The sequence below is a fragment of the Notothenia rossii genome (assembly GCF_949606895.1).
Source record: "Notothenia rossii genome assembly, chromosome: 10".
NCBI classification, from domain to species: Eukaryota; Metazoa; Chordata; class Actinopteri; order Perciformes; family Nototheniidae; genus Notothenia; species Notothenia rossii.
This window is the reverse complement of record NC_136908.1, coordinates 39,520,625-39,541,493: the sequence shown is the minus strand read 5'-3', so window position 1 is coordinate 39,541,493 and position 20,869 is coordinate 39,520,625. Positions and strand designations below refer to the sequence as shown.

Sequence of the window (20,869 nt, the reverse complement as noted above, 5' to 3'; positions counted from 1 at the left end):
TTCAGCATTATAGGAGCTCCCTCACAAATACCCAGGGGTTAAATTGGGCCGGGGCTGTCCAGGGCTACGATTCTCTGACGTCATCACCCTCGCACATTTGGCATATGTTTACAAAAAACGATATATATGTTAAGACTTTTCTAGTTCTTAATATAGACTATATTTAAGGTCGATATGGGTTGACTTTACTTTAAAATAGCAGATCTCTGTGACCGGATATAGTGTGTCAGCAACGTGCAGTCAGGGGAGGCACGGATTGGCCATCGGGAGAGTCGGGACTTAAATGTCATGGCTTTCTGGCTAGCACTTAGCATGTGGGACTGGACAGCTTTGATCCCCATCGACAGTGGCGATTCTAGAGTCTGTAATGCTAAATATATTTATATAGGCCTATATAATTTACTTTTGGATGCGAAGATATTTTTGGTGAAACCAGAAACCGGAGTTCAGCCATGCAATGCTCACATTTTGGCACTGAGTCAAAGACCTGAGTGAGAAATACACACTTCCTGACTTTTGCGGTCCCCACTGGACCCATGCCCATCCATGGCAGAGGAAAGGAGAAGAAATGGAAACGAGCTAAGACAATACTAAAAAAAAGCAAATTTTGAACTATTTTACTATTTATTAATTAGACCAATCACTGAGGCTAACGTTTGCAGCCCATAGTGCTAATGCTATCAAGCATGGTGCTAATGCTAGCAAGACGTAGCTTGTCACCAGCGATTGTTTGACAGTATTGTTAATCATTTTTAAAGTTATGGACTTCCTTTTTTGCCGCTTACTTTTACTTGACTGACCTCAGATGATGTAGTATTGTAATATTCAGGAGTAATGGTGAGCTAAGGAGAGGAAAGGAATACATTTTCACATGCTGCAGCCATCAGTTAGCTAGACTTGCATGAGGTTCCAATGTTTGGTAACTTAACATACTAGAAGTGCAAAAGGTTATCTGAATGTAACAAACGGTCAAATGGTCAGGGGTTAAAACATTTTTTATTTAGTTTGTCCGTTTTTATAAGCTTAATGTAATAGTAATTTCGTTTTTCATTTGATGAAAAAGCGCCAGAGTGAGCGCTCTGTATTTGGTAAGATCTCAGCGCATGTGTCGCAGTCACAGAGAGCTAGGATAAACAAAATGTCCGGGTATTAAAAACTCAGGCTTTGCTGTAGAGACAGTTGTCTGTAAGTGTTTTATGTACAAAATTACATTAAAAGCGCTATAAAAATCCCATCTATTATTATAATCTTGTGTTGTAAGTTTTATTTTGTGGGTTCTATGAAAAGCGTCAGAGTGAGCCCTCTGCGTTTTGTAAGATCTCGGGGCACGTCTCACAGAGAGAAGAGACAAAATGTCGGGGAATTAAAAACTTTCATTCTTTGCTCCGGAGACAGTTGTCTGTAAGTGTTTTATGTACAAAATTAGCTTGTTTTGCATTTACAAGGGGTGCCCCTCAATTTTTGTGTATGTAATGTGCTCTTTTAGCTATTAGCAGTAGCTAGCTCTGTGGCTCTGGTGGTGGCACATGTGTTTATTTCTACTATAAAATACTGCTTGATGCTTTTAATAGGAGTTTATTTATGTTTATCTATTCTCTATATGAATGTAGACATTTTTGTATTTTGATTTATGTTTTTATTAATGTATTATAGTTTTACATACAAAACAGCAAAAATAACTACAGTTATGTCTTGAGCCTTGTGTTGCTGTCAGTCTAGCTTTGCTAAGGATTAAGCTCTAGGTGCAGGATACAGATGTTACATCAACTGTTTTTTATGTAACACCTACAGTCGGAGAGCACAATCCACGAGGTGGAAGGCACGCAGAACACGCCTGAGGGAGCATCACAAGAAATGCTTATCCGGGCACATGGAACACTTAAAACAAGTAAGGATGATGGGTCTGATTTTCAAATGTGATTCAATATTATCACAAGTGGGCTTCTTACATCATATGTTTGAGTTTTCAATAAAGAACATTTGTTTAGGAGTGTAGTGTTAATGCTCTTAGGCTCTTTGTAAACCTCATGTTCTGGAGAAATGGTGATAAATGTTTCCTTCTGTGATGTTTAGCCAATTTAGTTAATATGACTACAGCCATGCAAAGCTTCATTCCAACTTCAATTCACCTCAGTCGGCAGTGCCAGTTATGTGTATTGTTTTTCACCCTTAGGAAAGAAGCCTGGATTTTGAAAGCGACACAGACATATTAAGTGCTGATGGATCACATCCTGGTGAAGCTGATGACCCAGATGTACCCCCCCTGAGAAGGACTGACGACATATTCGTAAGTTTGCATAAGGAAAGTGGGACAAATAATGGGGAGCATAGCGTACTTTGTTTTGTTTAATGCTGCATTATACAATTACCAGGGATGCCAACTTGTCTCCTTCCTGCGAGGGGGGGGGGGGGGGTCTGGTACCCGGAGTAATCTGCGGCCGCGAGCTGTTTTGTGCCATCATGACGTGCTAGGTGTTATTTTTTTTATATATTATAATGAAGCGCGAGCTGTGTGCTCGAGTCTTCCTGTCTGTCGGCGGAACTCTGCTGCTCCGCAAATAGGGTGTAACTTCAGCAGCTACATTACCTACGTTGCGTTCGTTAATAGTAACTGTCCGGAGTCACTGTGGCACAGACTGGACCGCTGGTGAACAGCTGTTTAGAGCAGTTCAGAGCAAAGCTACCTGTCGGAGCGGCAGAGCGTGATGGGCAGTGAAAAGGTTTTTCTGTCGCAATATTATTTAAGGAATCGTTGAGCTAGCTAACTAGCATATATTGTCACTATCTGCTAACGTTAGCTTTAGCCTTCGTTTTCTAATAGTTTTTTCATAGGCTATAATCAGAGGTGGTAGAAGTACTCAAGATCTTGTACTTGAGTAAAAATAGAAGTACTCAGATCTTGTACTTGAGTAAAAATAGAAATACTCAGATCTTGTACTTGAGTAAAAGTAGAAGTACTCAGATCTTGCACTTGAGTAAAAGTAGAAGTACTCAGGTCTTGTACTTGAGTAAAAGTAGAAGTACCAGATTGTAGGAATTCTCTGTTACAGTAAAAGTCCTGTATTCAAAATGTTCCTCAAGTGAAAGTAGAAAAGTATTATCATCAAAATATAGTGAAAGTAGCGACAGTAAAAGTAGTCATTGTGCAGATTGGTCCATTTCAGAATAATAGATATGATATGCTTTCTAATGATTGATCATGAAAGTGTTCTCAAAGCTGGTAAAGGTGCAGCTAGTTTGAATGACTTTGTATACTGCAGGGTAGCTTGTGGATTTACTCCAGGTGGAACTAAAGTCTGATTTAACACTTGGTTAGATTTACCATCATTAATATAAATCATTTTAAATAACAATTAAACTAAATGCTTTTTATATATTTCTATTAGATGTGACTCTTTGGCGTTTCTGTTATTATTACCACTGCTGCTTTAGTTGTTCTGGTTGCTAAAACCCTCTGTTATAGCTAATTTTAAAGCCGATATTCCATGGGGTGGGGGGGTCGGGAAGCTCGGATCCTTTTCACCTTTTTCATACCTGATGAGTTTGCATCCCTGATTACATTAGTTTGTATTATACATCAGCTTAGTTTGGGATATCAAAAAAAATAATTCATTAGTGCCTGCCCTAATGTGTACCCAAAGCCGAAGAGTTGTTGATCTTCCACAGCCACACTATACGTTTTTTGTTTTTTATCAAACATTAAATTACTGGGAGGATTTAATAAGAATTTCAACACATATAATACAAAATGTTTTTAAAGAACATCAACCCTAAACTTGAACTCTGACAGAGCATTTCATAGCCTTAACCTAGCCCTGTATAGTTGGTTGATTGTCGGGTTAAATTGTCCAGGTTTAAAGGGGAGTCAAAGACAATGTAAAATGTCATACCTGGTTAATGCTTCTTGCAGATTATTTATCTTAAATGGTCTTGTTTATTTATTTCCAGCTCACCAAAAAATACCAGGAATCAATCTCCAAGGCCTCAGATGAACCAGAAACCTCGATGAGCAGTGGTGATGAATATATTCTGTCAAAAAGGTCCCTACATAGAAGCAGTTCCGAGGAATCTTCCCATCTTAAAAGCCAAGTTACATTAACAGAAAGAAAAAACCAGAAGAAGTCACAAAGGACTTACAGCAGAAAGACAAGTTCTTCGGATGAAGATAGAAGAGAAGAAAGTGAAAACTCTGACACAAACCTGGGAAAAGTGTCAGTAATGAAGCTGCAAAAAAAGAAGGATGGTGCTAGAGTTTACAGTAAAAAACATTATTGCCTGTACTGTCCCATGCAATGCCATAAAATGGCAAGGCACTTAATCCGTAAGCGCAAAAATGAAATAGCTGTAGCAAAAGCTATCACTCTTCCTTTAAACACAAAGGAACGAAAATTACATTTAGACCTCACTAGAAACAAAGGAAACCGAGCCCATAATAATGAAGTCCTAAAAACGTGTCGTGGAACACTAATCCCAAGTCAGCAAGCTGGGAAACCAGGCAAAGCAAGTGATTACATGCAGTGTATCAATTGTGAGGCTTTGCTTAAAAGAAAAATCATTATGGAGGCACATGCGAAGGTGCAGACTTTCACAAAAATGCAGCTCAACCAAACCAGGAAGAAGTTGAATACAATCTATCTGTGCCTTTGCAGGTTTGGGAGCTAGTAAATGCTATGAATCAAGATGAAATCACAGGCATCATCAGACAGGAGAAAAGTATCTTGAAACTTGGGGAACATTTGTACGCAAAGCATGGACATGACAAGACGAAACATGAGTACATTAGACAAAAAATGCGAGAAATCGGAAGATTGATTCGGCAATCACGCAAAAATGGCCAACTGAGACGAGTTGAAGACTTCTTTGTACCTTCCAACTTTAACTTTGTGGTCTAAGCAGTAAATGATGTTGCTGGCTTTGATCAAGAAAAAAACACCTACAAAACTCCATCCTTAGCTCTAAAGCTTGGTCATAGTCTCAAGAAGATTGCAGACATTCTGGAGTGTGAAGCCAAGATGGCAGAATCGGACAATGAGGACAATGAGGCGTTTCTCCGGAACCTGGAGAGGAGTCGTAGTCTTTATGAGAAGAAGTGGAATGTGTGTGTTTCGTCACGTGCCCTACAGACACTTAAAGAGGCACAATGGAATGCTCCTCAGCTCCTTCCTTTTACGGAAGACGTTAAGAATATGCACATATACCTTGACAAGTGCAGTGAAGAGTACAAACTGCACCTTGACAAAGACCCAAACAAAGATAACTGGGCAAAGTTAGCCAATTTGACCCTTTGTCAAATAATTCTGTTCAATCGCAGAAGAGAGGGTGAGGTGTCCAAAATGCATCTGAGTACGTTCACCCTTAGAGACACGTCTAGTGTACATTTAGATCTGGCAGGAGGACTTTCAGAGTTAGAGCAAAAGCTCTGTAAGCATTTCCAACGCATCGAAATAAGGGGGAAAAGAAACAATAAAGTACCCATCCTCTTAACGCCGGACATTATGTCATCGATGGAAGCCCTGGTTGCACATCGTCGTGCCGCTGGTGTTCCTGATGAAAATCCTTATTTCTTCTCCAGACCCGAGACAGAGAATCATTTAAGGGGATCTGACGCAATCAGACGTATTGCGAAGGAATGTGGGGCGAAGCATCCTGAAACCCTGTTGTCAACAAAGCTGAGAAAGCACATATCCACACTTTCAACTGTTCTCAACCTGAAAGACAATGAAATGGACATACTCGCAAATGTTCTTGGCCATGACATCCGCATCCATAGACAGTACTACAGACTACCAGAGGGAACCCTGCAGTTAGCTAAAGTTAGCAAAGTGCTGCTAGCACTTGAACAAGGACACATTTCAGACTTCAAGGGAATGAGCCTGGACCAAATCCAAATCGATCCAAATGGTAAATATATATATTTATGTGTTATCAGTATTAATGTATTTTCTATTATCATATTTGTTTTTGTTATCCCTGCTTTTCAGAGGAACTGCCAGAAGCTGTTGAAAGTGATCTTTCATACACGGGGGCAGAGGAAGATTTGTCTTTCGGTACTCCATCATCATCATCAGGTGCGTTACATGCAGAGGTCTAAGGTATAACTAAGTACATTTACTAAAGTACTGTACTTAATTAATATGTTGAGGTCCTTGTACTTTACTTGAGTATTTCCATGTTACTCTACTTTGTACTTCTACTCCACTGCAGTTCAGAGGTAAATCGTGTACTTTTCCTCCACTACATGTATTTAATCCCTTTAGTTACTTCACAGATCTGGATGAATGATGTGAAATCTAATCAAGTGTTGAATCAGACTTTAGTTCCACCTGGAGTGAATCCACAAGCTACCCTGCAGTATACAAAGTTATTCAAACTAGCTACACCTTTATCAGCTTTGAGAACACTTTCATGATCAATCATTATAAAACATATCATATATATTATTCTGAAATGGACCAATCAAACAACGATTACTTTTACTGTCAGTACTTTAAGTATATTTGGATGAGAATACTTCTCTACTTTCACTTGAGAAACATTTTGAATCCAGGACTTTTACTGAAACAGAGTATTCCTACACTCTGGTACTTCTACTTTTACTAAAGTACAAGATCTGAGTGCTTCTACTTTTACTCAATATCTGAGTACTTCTACTCAAGTACAATATCTGAATACTTTTACGTATACTCAAGTACAAGATCTGAGTACTTCTTCTTTTACTCAAGTACAAGATCTGAGTACTTCTCCCACCTCTGGTTACATGTTTCACTGTTTTTACCCTCCAACACAATAGGCATTGCTTACTGTGTGGCTGAATGAGCGTTGAGATCAACCATATGCCAATTTTTTTATTCGTATTTATTTATTTTGTCAAAGGATCTTCAAGGTCTCGCAGAAGACTGCTGACTGCTGAAGAGTTTGATGGAGACATTGCATCTATAGGCACAACTTCTTCAACCCAAAAGAAGAAGAAGAGAAGCAGAGTCTGACAGCGATGACCCCAAAACAGGTATTTTAACATATTTTTCTTAACTTTTTGCAAACTTCAGAATTTACAGATGAATGAGGTGCAGTGCTGTCTTTGTTCATTGTTTTTAACAGGATTCTCAACACCTAAGAGAAGAACGGTTTAGTCTGACTGTGAAGCCCCAAAAACAAGTATTTCACAACGTAATGCACTCCTGCTATTTGGAAATAACCTGCTTTAACAAAACCTGTAGAATTTTACAATAATTACGCTTGAGTCCTTATATTCTACCAAGTGTACACTAGGGCTGTCCCGAATACCATTTTTCGGGCCCTGGATATTCGGTAGTAATCAGCAGCGAATATTTGAGGGGGGGGGGCGGGCGTAGTAATCAGCAGCGAACCGCTTCCACACGTGTATTTCGGTGTATTCACGGCATTCATTTTGTTATTCTACAGTATATTGTTGTTTTATAGTTATTCGTTAATGAAACCCAATTTGTGTTCTGAAGCAGCAATTAAGATTTACGCTAGTCAAGCATTTTCCAGTATTGACATGTACCGTAATTTTCGGACTATAAGGCGCACCTGAATATAAGCCGCAGCAGTTAAATTGAATGATGTTTACATATATAAGCCGCACTGGACTATAAGCCGCAGGTGTTTTAATGTTTAATTACCATATGTAAGGGTTCGTGCACAGAGGGGATTGTCGGGAAAGAGATGGCTGTTTGAGGAAGCTCCCATTTATTAACATTTCAACAATCAATTGCATATTTGCATAACGTATTCTAGTGTTACCATTTAGTGCAATAGTAGCTACAGAACATGTACTGTGCTGTGTAAACTGTACTGTATCACATAGCGTTTCAGACACACAAACTTTTCAACTTTCAAACTTAAACGGTGCGCTCCCAGCGCACGTTTAACACCTTTGCACAAACTGTCTCGCTCTTGTAATGTCTGTCTGTCTGGCTCTCGTTCTGTCTCTCGTACCACTCGGTTCCACTTTTACTTTTGCGCGCTACCTGTCTCACTCTTTTCCGGCCTCCAGCCTTTCCCGCTGGAGCCCCCCGCTTAAAGGTGGGGGGCGCGGACCGGCCATAGAGCCCATAGAGTTAAAGGTGGTGGACTGTAACCTGTAAAATCCATAGATTTAGGAGGTCCCCTAGTGGCCGTTAGCTGTAAAAATCCATAGATTAGCCGCAACGTTATATAAGCCGCAGGGTCGAAAAATGGGAAAAAAGGCGCGGTTTATAGTCCGAAAATTACGGTATATGAGATTATTATTGATTACTTGTTTCTGGTTTTTTGATCAGGTTTAGTTATGTGTGTTAAACGTTTAGTACAATTTGTTAAAAATACACTTAGCATGCTCTGTATTGCAATCGTAATTTTTCAGATTATTAGAGCTGAGCACCAACAGAGTTGAAGCGATGGGCCTATTGAAATCTTAAAGATTATAATTATCTTTAAACCAAATTAACTGCATCTGAGTGCCTTAACGTGCTGCAAAAGTTGAATGTTTTTGGCAAAACTTTCACGATTGTTGGAAAATGTAATCCTTTTTTCCATATTTGCTTCTCCTGGTATTCCATAGTTATCACCTATCTATATTTTGTTCAGAAATTATTTTTTGAACAAATTTTTTTTTTGCACGGCTGCTTTTTTATTTTTTTTAGGAAAATCAAGATCCAGCCGAGGACAGCGGACCACCGATGAGCCTACTACTACAGGAAGGGTCGCGGTGTCGCCAGCACAGAGGTTACCGGACACTGCCGGTAAACAATAACCTCTTATTGTTATGTAATATAATGTACCCAAATCAAAGAATATGTAGAATATTACAAAGGAAATTCTTCTAATATTACGTTGACTACGAGTTTATTTGCATTTAGAATGGGTTCTGATCAAAAAGTGATCACTCAAGATGCACGTGGAGGCGCGTTCTAATGGCAGATGTAAACAGACGCATTAGAGCTGTCCTCTTGGGATGGGATCACTAAAGACAGATATTAAAGTCGGGTCTGAACAGGTTCTAAGTGATAGCACCTCTAGCCTGACATCAGAAGATAGTGTACTTTAGCTTTTAATTATTTAAATCTCCAGTTAATGTTGAATAATAATAATAATAATGATAATGCATTTTATTTATATAGCGCTTTTCACAACTCAAGTATGAGGGAGGGTAGACAAACAAGGACAGGCAAACAAGTAAGTATAGTAAAATAAAAAGGCAGTCAAGAGGAAGTTTATTGAGAGGGGGGAGGGGCTTATGGGTAGACAGAGCTGAAAAGATGTGTTTTGAGTCGAGACTGAAAGACTGTGAGGGACTCAGGGTCACAAAGATCTTGGGGGGGGTGGATACATATCAGGTTGGCTACCAAATCAGTCATACAACTGATTAAGGATGGGTATCGTTAAGGTTTTAACAGTACTACTGCTTTTATCGATACCACTTATCGATCCGGTCTTTTAACGGTACTTTTATCGGTTCTTAAGGAAACTAACTAAACAAATTGTGAACAAAACTAACATTGCTTTTTATTTAAATTAAATACATAATATTTCACATCAAAAGAAATAACAACGTTTTAACAAATGGTATTAACTAATCTGATGACAGAATAGCTGAAACTTTAACAAAATAAATAACTCTGTTACCTCTAATCATTAACCCATGTTTGTATAATGTAGTTAACTCCGTGTGTTGCTGCTAGCATACATAACACCTGACGTGGAAACGTTACACGTGGATGGGGGGGCTACAGAGCTGCTAGAAAGACAGTTGAACCCGGTGCATTCCTCCGTCTGAATGTGGTGCACTTTTGCTAAATGTTTAGACAAATTGCTCGTGTTACCGCCCTTACATGCTAAACTCTTATTGCTCTTTCGGTAACGAGCATTGTCCACATCGAGAAGGGTAACATTTAACCACCCCTCGGAGCGCGTTCTCTCCGCCATCTCCTCCGTGTGTGTGTTGCTGCATGTAGCAGCTGCGTGTGTGTAAACTGCCCCGCCCCCTCGCACACAGACAGAGAGATCTGGATTGGAAATCTAAAAACAAAAAATAGACGCATTTTGCAGTCTTTTTGCATATTAGAAACGGAGTTGGCGAAACTAAAACTGTAATATAATGTTTGTGTAGCAATAATACATATGACATATATGTTTTGCATGTCTCCAGTACCGATAAAAAGACAGATAACGTTGGAGCTTAACTGTACCACGGTCTTTAATAATTCAGCCCCGGGGCCCGTTTAATACCGGGGCTCGGTACCCATCCCTACAACTGATGCTGTTTTGTATGTTTGACCTGGTGTCAGAATATCGGCATTCAAGATATTTCTTTAAGAAATTACACCTTTGATCAAAATATTATGCTCATTGTTCCCTCAATATTTTTTTATGTCACTTCTCTGTATGCCTGATTGTCGTTTCTTTCTTTCACTAGAAACTACAAAGAAGAGGAGTTGGACTCGTGCGGAGATCAAAGCTGTTGAAAACACACTGATGACCTTTATCAAATCTGGTAAAGTACCAGGAAAGATGGACTGCATTGCTTGAATTACAGCTTCTCCAGAAGCACTGATAGAAAGAAACTGGACAGCGGTAAAGTTTTACGTAAAAAATAGAATCACTGCCCTTAAACGTGAAAGTGCAAGGAGAATTTACTGAACAAATGCTAATATGTGCTCCTTGCATTTGTTGTTCAGTTTTAATCTTGAATTGTCACAGTCGGTCGGTTTCCTGTTTTACTTTGAAAGGTGTTCACCCTGTCTGTCATGTCTGTATTAGTTTCCTGTCTGCGTTTTCCCTCCTGTCTGATGATCTGAGGTTACCTACTGTAACCCCAGCTTCTATGAGTAAATGGCGCAGCCCTCTAAGGCTATCGCTATTGGGTAATCCCCCTGCGCCCCCGCGCAGCACTGACACACTTGTAGTCCACGCCCACCCGCAAGGTGGGCCCCACCCTTGGGCCTCCTTCCGGTATAAATAGGAAGGTGGCCCGGCAATCTGCTCCCATACAACATAACTTTTCTTCAGCTATTCGTAGAGCCAGTGGGGCCCCGCACTTAGAGGGCTGCGCCATTTACTCATAGAAGCTGGGGTTACAGTAGGTAACCTCAGTTCTATTTCGTATATGGCTTCGCCCTCTAAGGCTATCGCTATTGGGTTAAGGGCGAAGCATGATGTAGTCTGCGCCCCACTGGGTCCGCCCGGCACTAGAAGCACAGACATACCTGCTCAATAACACCCCCCTGCCTGATGTGCCATGCGTAATGGCTCATCACCGTACCTGGAACATAGCAAAACATGCCTATCTTCCCGACGGGGTGAAGGCTGGAAACCATACATACCGGCCGCTGTGAGAAAGTAGAGACGAAAGTCCCACCTCGTCCTGCGATCGTAGTGGGGGAACAGCAGCTCTCTGCGTGCAGACAGGCAGGAGAGTGCACAGCTGGATCCCTGACGTCACTCACTCTGACCGGGCACTCCGTACAAAGTGTGTTAGAGGAAAAAGGAACATCCCTCCTATAAGAGGGGAAAAGGGCCGCTCTCCGCGTGCCAAAAGGCAGGAGAGAGGCGCACAGCTGGCTCCCTGACGTCACTCACTCCGACAGGACACCCAGTACAGGGTGTGTCAGAGAGGAATGGGAGACATCCCTCAAATAAAAATGAATAAATGAACAGGGGGAAGACCAAGATGCAGCCGTGCAAATATCTTCCACTGACATTCCTCCGTGCAAAGCCGTGGAGGAGGAAATTCCTCTGGTGGAGTGCGCCTTGATGTTCTCCGGGGGCTCCACCCCAGAGGAGACATATGCCTGTGACACAGCCTGACACAGCCAGTGTGACAGCCGTTGTGCAGACAGAGGTTGCCCGATCGAGCTCTCTCTATAGTGCACGAACAGGCGCTGAGAATGGCGCCAGGCCGTCGTGCGCGCCACATAGCAGGACAGCGCGCGCACCGGACAGAGGAGATTTAGAAAAATAGCGGGGGTAAAAACCGCGCAAGACACTGTTCCTGGGATGACAGGAGTGTTTCTTGTATCCCATGGAACTGCTGGGGGGAGAGGCTTCTCTGTGAAGTGCCGTAATGTTCTTCATGGTGTCGAGCCACGCCATCGCCGCCGCTGCCCGTGAGGCAAAAGGGCTGCGAGGGAGTTTCCACACGCTGCCTTTCACTCCGTCTCTCCTCATGAGGCGCGTACACGCCCAGGGGATGAGAGGTGTGTGCATGCTGTCCACACGAGGCGTTATAACGGTGCTCGTGGTTATTATGACCGTGTGTAGGAGGCATATCTGGGACAGAGGAATGCCGCGAGTTCTGCAGTTTATAAACCAATTGGTTAAAACAGCAGGCTTCTGCAGCGAATGAACCACCTCTGGAGTGTCCCCCTGTTGGAAGAGACTCAGGAGGATCATCACGTGAACAGCTGACGCCAACGCCGAGCAGCTGCGTCACGGAGAGGGCTGTGTGGGTTGTGACACGCCGGAGGAGAGCTGTCAGTTCTTCCCCTCGCTGCCGCGAGAGTCGCGCTCTCATGCTGGCTGAGTTTAACTCCACTCCCAGATAAACGATTGTCTGAGAGGGAAGAGGACAGCTCTGTTTCCAATTTATTATGAAACCCAGGCTTTGACAGATGCGATACGAGATGTACCGTCTGTAAAGCGACTTCCTCCCTGGGGCGAGCCAGCAAATAGCAGGTCGTCCAGAGGAAAACCACACTCTCATCCCTCCTCTGTGTAGTGGCTCCAGCCTTCTCTACACAAATGCGAGGAGCCAGGAAATATCCGAACGGCAGACGATTGTCTGGTCTGATATTCCCTGAATGGAAAACGCAGGAATTTCCTGTGTTTCGGGATGATGGGTACGTGGAAGTATGCATCCTTCAGGTGGAAGTGAACCAGTCGTCCTGGTGAAAACATTCCAGCACCTGTTTGGTCGTCAGCATGTGGAATACTGACAGATCGAGGATGTCTCATTCACCCAGTCTTTTTCGGGATTAGAAAAATAACGGGAGTGAAAACCCCTGATTTTCCTCCCTTTGAGGAACCCTGGAAATATCCTCTTTCAACAGGAGTTCCAGCAGCTCGGATTGGAGCGCAAGACATAGCTTCTGGGAGGACAGGAGTGTTTCCTGTATCCCATTGCACTGTGGGGGGGGGGGGGGGGGGAGAGGCGAACTGCAGGACGTATCCTCTGCTGATCAGCCTGCTCATCCATCTGTCCGTCAGACACACGCGCTGCCACTCTGAGAAACACTCTAAGAGCGGGCGCACATGCTCGAGATGTTCTGTGGTCGTCATGGCAACGAGCCACGCCAGGGAGTCTCCACACGCTGCGTTTCACTCCGGCTCTCATCATGAGGCGTGTAAACGCTCAGGGGATGAATGGAGGTGTGTGCAGTGCTGTCCACACGAGGCGTTATAACAGCGCTCATGGGTTTATTATGACCGTGTGTAGGAGGCGTATCTCGGACAGAGGAATTCCGCGAGCTCTGCAGGTTATTAACCGAGGTTAAAACCGGCAGGCTTCTGCAGCGAGCCCTGCTGTCTACTTAATCAACAGATTAGTGGCAGCCGGCTTAATTAGCGAGCTCTGCAGGTTATTAACCGATAGGTTAAAACCAGCAGGCTTCTTGCAGCGAGACCTGGCGCCGTGGCGCTGGGGGCACTCAGCCTGGAATACTGCTCATTCCCCCGTTCTGGCTTCTCTGTGATGCCATTGCCCTTGCCGCCACTGTGAGGCGAAAGGGCTGCGAGGAAGCCTCCACACGCTGCGTTTCACTCCGACTCTCATCCTGAGGCGCGTACACGCTCAGGGGATGGATGGAGGTGTGTGCAGTGCTGCCCACATGAGGCGTTATAACGGCGCTCATGGGTTTATTAAGGCCGTGTGTACGAGGCGTATTTCGGACAGAGGAATGCCGCGAGCTCTGCCGGTTATTAACCGAGGTTAAAACGGGCAGTCTTCTGCAGCGAGCCCTGCTGGTAATCAACAGATTAGTGGCAGCCGGCTTAATTAGCGAGCTCTGCAGTTAATTAACCGATAGGTTAAAACCAGCAGGCTTCTGTAGCGAGCCCTGGCGCCGTGGCGCTGCGGGCGCTTCCGCTGGGGGCACTCAGCCTGGAATACTGCTCATTCCCCCGTTCTGGCTTCTCTGTGATGTGCTGTAATGGTCGTCATGGTGACGAGCCACGCCATTGCCCTCGCCGCCGCTGCCCGAGGCGAAAGGGCTGCGAGGAAGCCTCCACACGCTGCGTTTCACTCCGGCTGTCATCATGAGGCGTGTACACGCTCAGGGGATGAGTGGAGGTGTGTGCAGTGCTGTCCCCATGAGGCGTTATACCGGCGCTCATGGGTTATTATGACCGTATGTAGGAGGCGTATCTCGGACAGAGGAATGTCGCGAGCTCTGCAGGTTTATTAACCGATGGGTTAAAACCAGCAGGCTTGTGCAGGGAGCCCTGCTGCCTACTTAATCAACGGATTAGTGGCAGCCGGCTTAATTACCGGCTCCGCTTCCTCGGAGGCTCTCGCGGAGGCTCTCGCGGAGCCGACCAGGAGCGGGGGAGCCTCACTCCCATTTGACTCGCCGTCGGGAGACTCTGTCTCCGGGGTGGCGGGGGAGCGGAGACGTGGGACGGAATCCCTGCAGCCGCCGGGGCGGTTGCTGTGGGCGTCTCTCCGCTTGCGGCCTCCTGTGGCCGGCGTGGACGCCGCGGCTGCTGCGGGCGTTGGTGCCGCTGTGGCAGCTCAGCCGACTGGAACCAGCTGTACATGCTGGCGAATGCCGTCCACCTGTTCCGCGGCCGTCTTCATGAACTGGGGTCCGAACAGCCCGTCCGGGCTGATTGGAGCGTCCAGTAGCACTTTTCTGGCCGTCTCCATAACAGACGCCGCCGCGCTGTGGTGACGGAGAGGGGGAAAGCATGTTCGGCCGCCAAGCTGGCACCCTGCTCCGACTCTGTCTCCCCCGTCCGGGGGAGAGGAGGGAGGGGAGAACCGAACGGTGAACCGTGGAGGGAGGCGGGGCAGGAGTTGCTTCGGACTCCTGCCCGGCACTCTGCCCCAGGGACACGAGGCCCCGTCCGCGGGCTCGTAAGCCTGGACGGGCCAATCGTCCTCCTCGGCCACAGCAGCAAGAGTGTCCGCTCTCCGCTTCCTGTCGCCCGAGTGGAGACGAGCGCAGTGCATGCTACCTGCTGGTTTAGAGCCGCGTACGCGTGCTCTGACCCCCGGCAGGATTCGCATACTGCTTTTATCTCTGCAGGTCATAACTCATTATGAACCCAGAGCCACATGAGGGACAACCACGGACGCAGTTGTTGCTCATGATGATTCTCAATTGCTGTGCTTCAGTAACTGTGCTTGTTTGCTGAAAAAAAGAGGGAGCAGATTGCCGGGCCACCTTCCTATTTATAACGGAAGGAGGTCCGAGGGTGGGGCCCACCTTGCGGGTGGGCGTGGACTACAAGTGTTTCAGTGCTGCGCGGGGGCGCAGGGGGATTACCCAATAGCGATAGCCTTAGAGGGCTAAGATTGTTTTCCCCTGTGTTCCTTGTTAGGTACGTTTCTACACGGACCACTATTGCGGTAAGCATGTTGTAACTTCCGGTTGTTGTTGTTGTCATCTCGGGGTATCCCGTGTGCCTGTTCTGTTTCTGATAGCTTATTATCTTAACTTAATCGATCGTTTTAAAACTCTTGATCACGGCAACTGCCTGACGTTGTAATCACACGTTACTACAGCTTAAGCACTCACAAACTCTCCTTCTCTTAGCGACTGTAACTCCACAGTTGCCTACACTCTTTTCGGGTTTGCTAACGGTAGCTACTTTAGCTTGATAGCTAGCCATGGCTCTTTCCCCACCCTTGGGTGCTATTTCCTGCTCTAACTGTCTCATGTTTGGTTACTCCCCTACCTCCTTTACTGGTACCAATACATGTGTTAAATGTAGTATAGTTGTTAGGTTGGAGGCGGGAATCATAGCCATAGAAGCCCGGCTCCGCATCTTAGAAAATAACTCAGCTACAGTAAAGCCCATGTTAGCCGGTGCGGACCGGCAAAAGGTAGCTCCTCTTAGCCGTCCCCCGGCAACTCCCGAGCAGCAGGGAGAATGGGTGACTGTTCAGAAGGGGCATAACGCGAAACCCGCAGGTCCCCACCAACCCGTTCACGTATCTAACAGATATTCCCCACTCAGCGAGACACCCGCTGAGAAGCCAACTCTGGTTATTGGTAGCTCTATTATGAGACACGTGAATTTAGAGACCGAAGCGTCCACAGTCACATGCATTCCGGGGGCCAGAGCGGGCGACGTTGAGGCGGTCTTAGACTGCTGGCTAAAAATAAACGTAAATACAGTAGGATTGTTATTCACGTCGGTGGTAATGATGTTCGTTTACGCCAATCAGAATGCACCAAACTTAATGTGGCGTCGGTGTGTAGTTATGCTAAAACAATGTCGGACACCGTAATCTTCTCTGGTCCCCTCCCCAATCTGATCAATGATGACATGTATAGCCGCATGTCATCATTTCAGCGCTGGTTGTCTTGTTGGTGCCCAGCAAACAATGTGGGCTTCGTGAATAATTGGACAGCCTTCTGGGGAAAACCTGGTCTGATTAAGAGAGACGGCATTCATCCTACTTTGGAAGGTGCAAATCTCATTTCGGCAAACATTTCAGGGCTCTGTGGACTTAATCCATGACAAACTGGAGTTGAGACCAGGAGGCAGAGTCGCAGTCTTACACGCTTCTCTGCGCTCTCTCCTAGGCAGTCATCCATAGGAATCCCGAACCCAATAAAATACCCAATATTAACGGTGTGTGTTTCTGCCCAAGGACAATTTAAGGTAAAACCTAATAGAGGTGTCATACATAATAACCTAATAAAAGTAAATGTAACAACTACTACAGTGCAACAAAACAGGAAGATTAAATGTGGTCTCTTAAACATAAGATCTCTAGCATCTAAAGCAATACTGGTAAATTATTTAATATCAGATTATAATATGGATATATGCTGTCTCACTGAAACTTGGTTGAGACATGAAGAATATGTCAGCATAAATGAGGCCACTCCACCCAGCCATATCAATACTCATATTGCCCGAGGCACGGGCCAAGGAGGTGGAGTTGCAGCAATCTTTGACTCAAGTTTACTTATCAATACTAAACAAAAATTAAATTATACCTCCTTTGAAAGCCTCATTTTCAGTCTTACGCATCCGACCTGGAAAACTTTGCAGCCAATCTTATTTGTTACAGTGTACCGTGCACCAGGTCCTTATTCAGAATTCTTATCAGAATTCTCTGAGTTTTTATCAGCTTTGGTACTTAAAACAGATAAAGTAATTATCGTAGGTGACTTTAATATTCATGTTGACGATGATAAAAATAGCCTTACTGTTGCATTTAACTCTATATTAGATTCTGTTGGTTTCTGTCAGAGTGTAAATAAACCAACCCACTGCTATAATCACACTCTTGACCTTGTTCTGACTTATGGTATTGAAATTGAGCAACTATTAGTTGAACCGCATAATCCTGCTTTATCCGACCATTTCTTAGTAACTTTTGAAGTACTGTTACTAGACTACAAAGCATTAGCCAAAAGCTCCTGCAGCAGAAACCTATCTGTTAGTGCTATAGCCAAATTTAAGGAAGAGATTCCACCAATACTTAACTCGATAGCATGTCTGCATGTAGGGGAGGAAACTTATACAAAATGTACACCACCCCAAATTGATCATGTTGTTGATAGTGCTACAGATGCGCTGCGAATAAAATTAGACTCTGTTGCTCCTTTGAAAAAGAAGAAAATAAAACAACATAGATTAGCTCCATGGCATAATGCCGAAACCCGCAAAATAAAGCAAAAGTCGAGACAACTTGAAAGAATATGGCGTTCCACTAAACTTGAAGAATCTCGTTTAATTTGGCATATTACTCTCAATGAATATAAGAAAGCACTGCGTAAAGCGAGAGCAGCCTACTACTCTTCATTAATAGATGAGAATAAGAATAATGCAATATTTCTTTTCAGAAATAGCTCGACTGAGCCTTCTATTCCCATAGCACTCAGTAGTAATGATTTTATGTGCTTTTTTAACGATAAAATTGTTACTCTTAGAAACAAAATCAATGACCTCTTGCCTTTGACCAGTATAGTGTTATCAACAGCTCCCGGAAACGTAAGTTCTAATATTACACTAGATTGTGAACTAGAATGCTTTTCAGCCATAAACCTTGAACAATTAAATTCAATGATTCTCTCTTCTAAACCATCAACGTGTATCTTAGACCCGATTCCAACTAAGCTGTTAAAAGAAGTTTTTCCATTAATTAGCACTTCTTTATTAAATATTATGAATATGTCTTTATTATCAGGCTATGTTCCACAATCATTCAAAGTAGCAGTGATAAAACCGCTTCTTCAAAAGCACAACCTCGATCCAGAGGTTTTAGCCAACTACAGACCTATTTCTAATCTTCCGTTCCTCTCAAAAATTCTTGAGAAAGCAGTCGCAAAACAGCTGTGTGATTACTTAAAAAACTTTGATTTATTTGAAGATTTTCAGTCTGGCTTTAGAACACAACATAGCACAGAGACAGCTCTGGTTAAAGTCACACATGACATTATAATAGCCTCTGACAAGGGACTTGTCTCTATTCTTGTCTTGCTCGATCTTAGTGCTGCATTTGATACTATTGACCATGATATCCTATTGCAAAGACTAGAGCACTTAGTTGGCATACAGGGAACTGCTTTAGGCTGGTTTAGGTCCTATCTATCTGAACGCTCTCAGTTTGTACGTGTCAACGATGAATCTTCCATGCAAACCAAAGTTAGCCATGGAGTGCCACAGGGCTCAGTGCTTGGACCTATTTTGTTCACCCTATATATGCTTCCGTTAGGCAATATTATAAGGAATCATTCTGTAAACTTTCACTGTTATGCGGATGATACTCAACTATATTTATCAATCAAGCCTGATGAAATTAATCATCTAAATAAAATTCAAGACTGCCTCAAGGACTTAAAAACGTGGATGACCTTACATTTTTTGATGTTAAACACGACCAAAACTGAAGTCATTGTACTTGGCCCGAAGAATCTACGAAACAAATGATCTAAAGATATACTAACTATGGATGGCATTAATTTGGCCTCCAGTGAGACTGTAAGGAATCTTGGTGTTATATTTGATCAGGATTTATCCTTCAACACCCACATAAAATCAATTTCAAGGACCGCCTACTTCCATCTACGTAACATTGCAAAAATCAGGCATATCTTACCTCAAAACGATGCAGAGAAACTAGTCCATGCATTTGTTACTTCAAGGCTGGATTATTGTAACTCCTTATTATCAGGGTGTACCAAGAAGTCAGTCAAGTCGCTTCAGCTGATTCAAAATGCTGCAGCTCGTGTACTAACCAGAGTTAGGAAAAGGGACCACATTACTCCTGTTCTGGCTGCCTTACACTGGCTCCCTATAGAACACAGGATAGAATTTAAAATTCTTCTTCTCGCCTACAAAGCCCTTAATGGGCAGGCACCATCTTACCTTAAAGAACTCATTATACCCTATTGTCCTACTAGGGCATTGCGTTCCAAGAATGCAGGGTTGTTGGTTGTTCCTAGAGTCTCTAAAAGTACAATGGGAGCCAGAGCCTTTTCTTATCAAGCTCCACTTTTGTGGAATCAGCTTCCAGTTTGTGTTCGGAGGGCAGACACCCTATCCGTTTTTAAGAGTGCGCTTAAGACCTTCCTTTTTGATAAAGCTTATAGTTAGGGCTGATTAGATTCAGCCCCTAGTTTTGCTGATATAGGCTTAGTTTGTCGGGGGACATCTTACTTCTTCCTTCTCTCTGTCTATACCTGTGTACTCTCATGTTCCGATTAACCCAGCTTCCCCAAATTTCTTTCTTTTTGGTGTCTATATACGCCGGGATCCGGAGTCATGGATGATCCTGCGGTCCTGTGTCATGGATTGCGAGTCCTGGATCTTGAGTCGTGGCTGTGGTCCTGGATCATAAGTCCTGGATGGATATACTCGTGGATTCATCTTCCTATTATACACACATGCATTTCCAAACATTTGGACTACCTATGTTGCAAATGTATTATCTTTTCAATTTATACACGACATCTAGTGCACGTCTGTCCGTCCTGGGAGAGGGATCCCTTCTCTGTTGCTCTCTCCCATTTTTCCCTTTAAACTGTGGGTTTTCTCTGGAAGTTTTTCCTTGTACGATGTGAGGGTCTAAGGACAGAGGGTGTCATATTGTCATACTGATATTCTGTACAAACTGTGAAGTCCACTGAAACAAATGTAACATTTGTGATATTGGGCTATATAAATAAACATTGATTGATTGATTGAGAGGGCGAAGCCATATACGAAATAGAACTGATTCTGGTCACCTGGTCTCTTTGTGTTTTCCTTCCCCAGTTGTGTCTTGTCATCTTGATTGTTCATGTATGTATTTAAGTTCTGGTTTCTTGTTTGGCGAATTAAGAGTAAAGGGAGTTATTGTCTGTCTTGCACATTGAAGTATTATTTGAATTATTTGAAGTATTAAAGTAACGTGTTATGGCAGGAATGTTCAATCTGGTATATTCATTTTAATGTCACCTTATATAGAATATGTGTTAAACTTGTGATTTCTGCATTGAGTGACTTCTGCCTAGCAGATACCAAGAAGAGGCCCCTAGGGTCTCTCTGTTAATTATCAATAGTCCTTGCAATCAACAGGGGAAGTCCCAGATACATTTTCAGATAATGTAGTTAAAGTCTTGTAGAATTAATGTTTATCTCCTACACATCCTGCAGGCCTGGAGACTTGGGTCACCCAGCAGTAACCAAGATAAACGTCCTTTTGAGC

General features: G+C 43.7%; 1 protein-coding gene across 3 annotated transcripts; it reads left to right on the top strand.

Moving 5' to 3' along the window:
• The first annotated feature begins 1,354 nt into the window (after positions 1 to 1,354).
• LOC307021348 (uncharacterized protein) lies at positions 1,355 to 20,587 on the top strand. 3 transcript variants are annotated; one of them, XR_013803133.1, is made up of 9 exons: positions 1,355 to 1,401; positions 1,792 to 1,888; positions 2,174 to 2,287; positions 3,949 to 5,901; positions 5,982 to 6,068; positions 6,874 to 7,006; positions 8,646 to 8,744; positions 10,418 to 10,495; positions 15,541 to 20,587. XR_013803133.1 is itself a non-coding variant. In XM_079653369.1 (9 exons), the coding sequence occupies exons 4-6, from the start codon at positions 5,013 to 5,015 to the stop codon at positions 6,984 to 6,986; spliced, it is 1,089 nt and encodes a 362-aa protein (XP_079509495.1). In that variant the 5' UTR covers positions 1,355 to 1,401; positions 1,792 to 1,888; positions 2,174 to 2,287; positions 3,949 to 5,012; the 3' UTR covers positions 6,987 to 7,006; positions 7,099 to 7,167; positions 8,646 to 8,744; positions 10,418 to 10,815. The 3 variants fall into 3 exon arrangements, 2 of the variants coding, with proteins under 2 accessions (XP_079509495.1, XP_079509494.1); XM_079653369.1 differs by lacking the exon at positions 15,541 to 20,587 and adding an exon at positions 7,099 to 7,167 and having other exon boundaries at positions 10,418 to 10,815; XM_079653368.1 differs by lacking the exon at positions 15,541 to 20,587 and having other exon boundaries at positions 10,418 to 10,815.
• Positions 20,588 to 20,869: the final 282 nt, after the last annotated feature.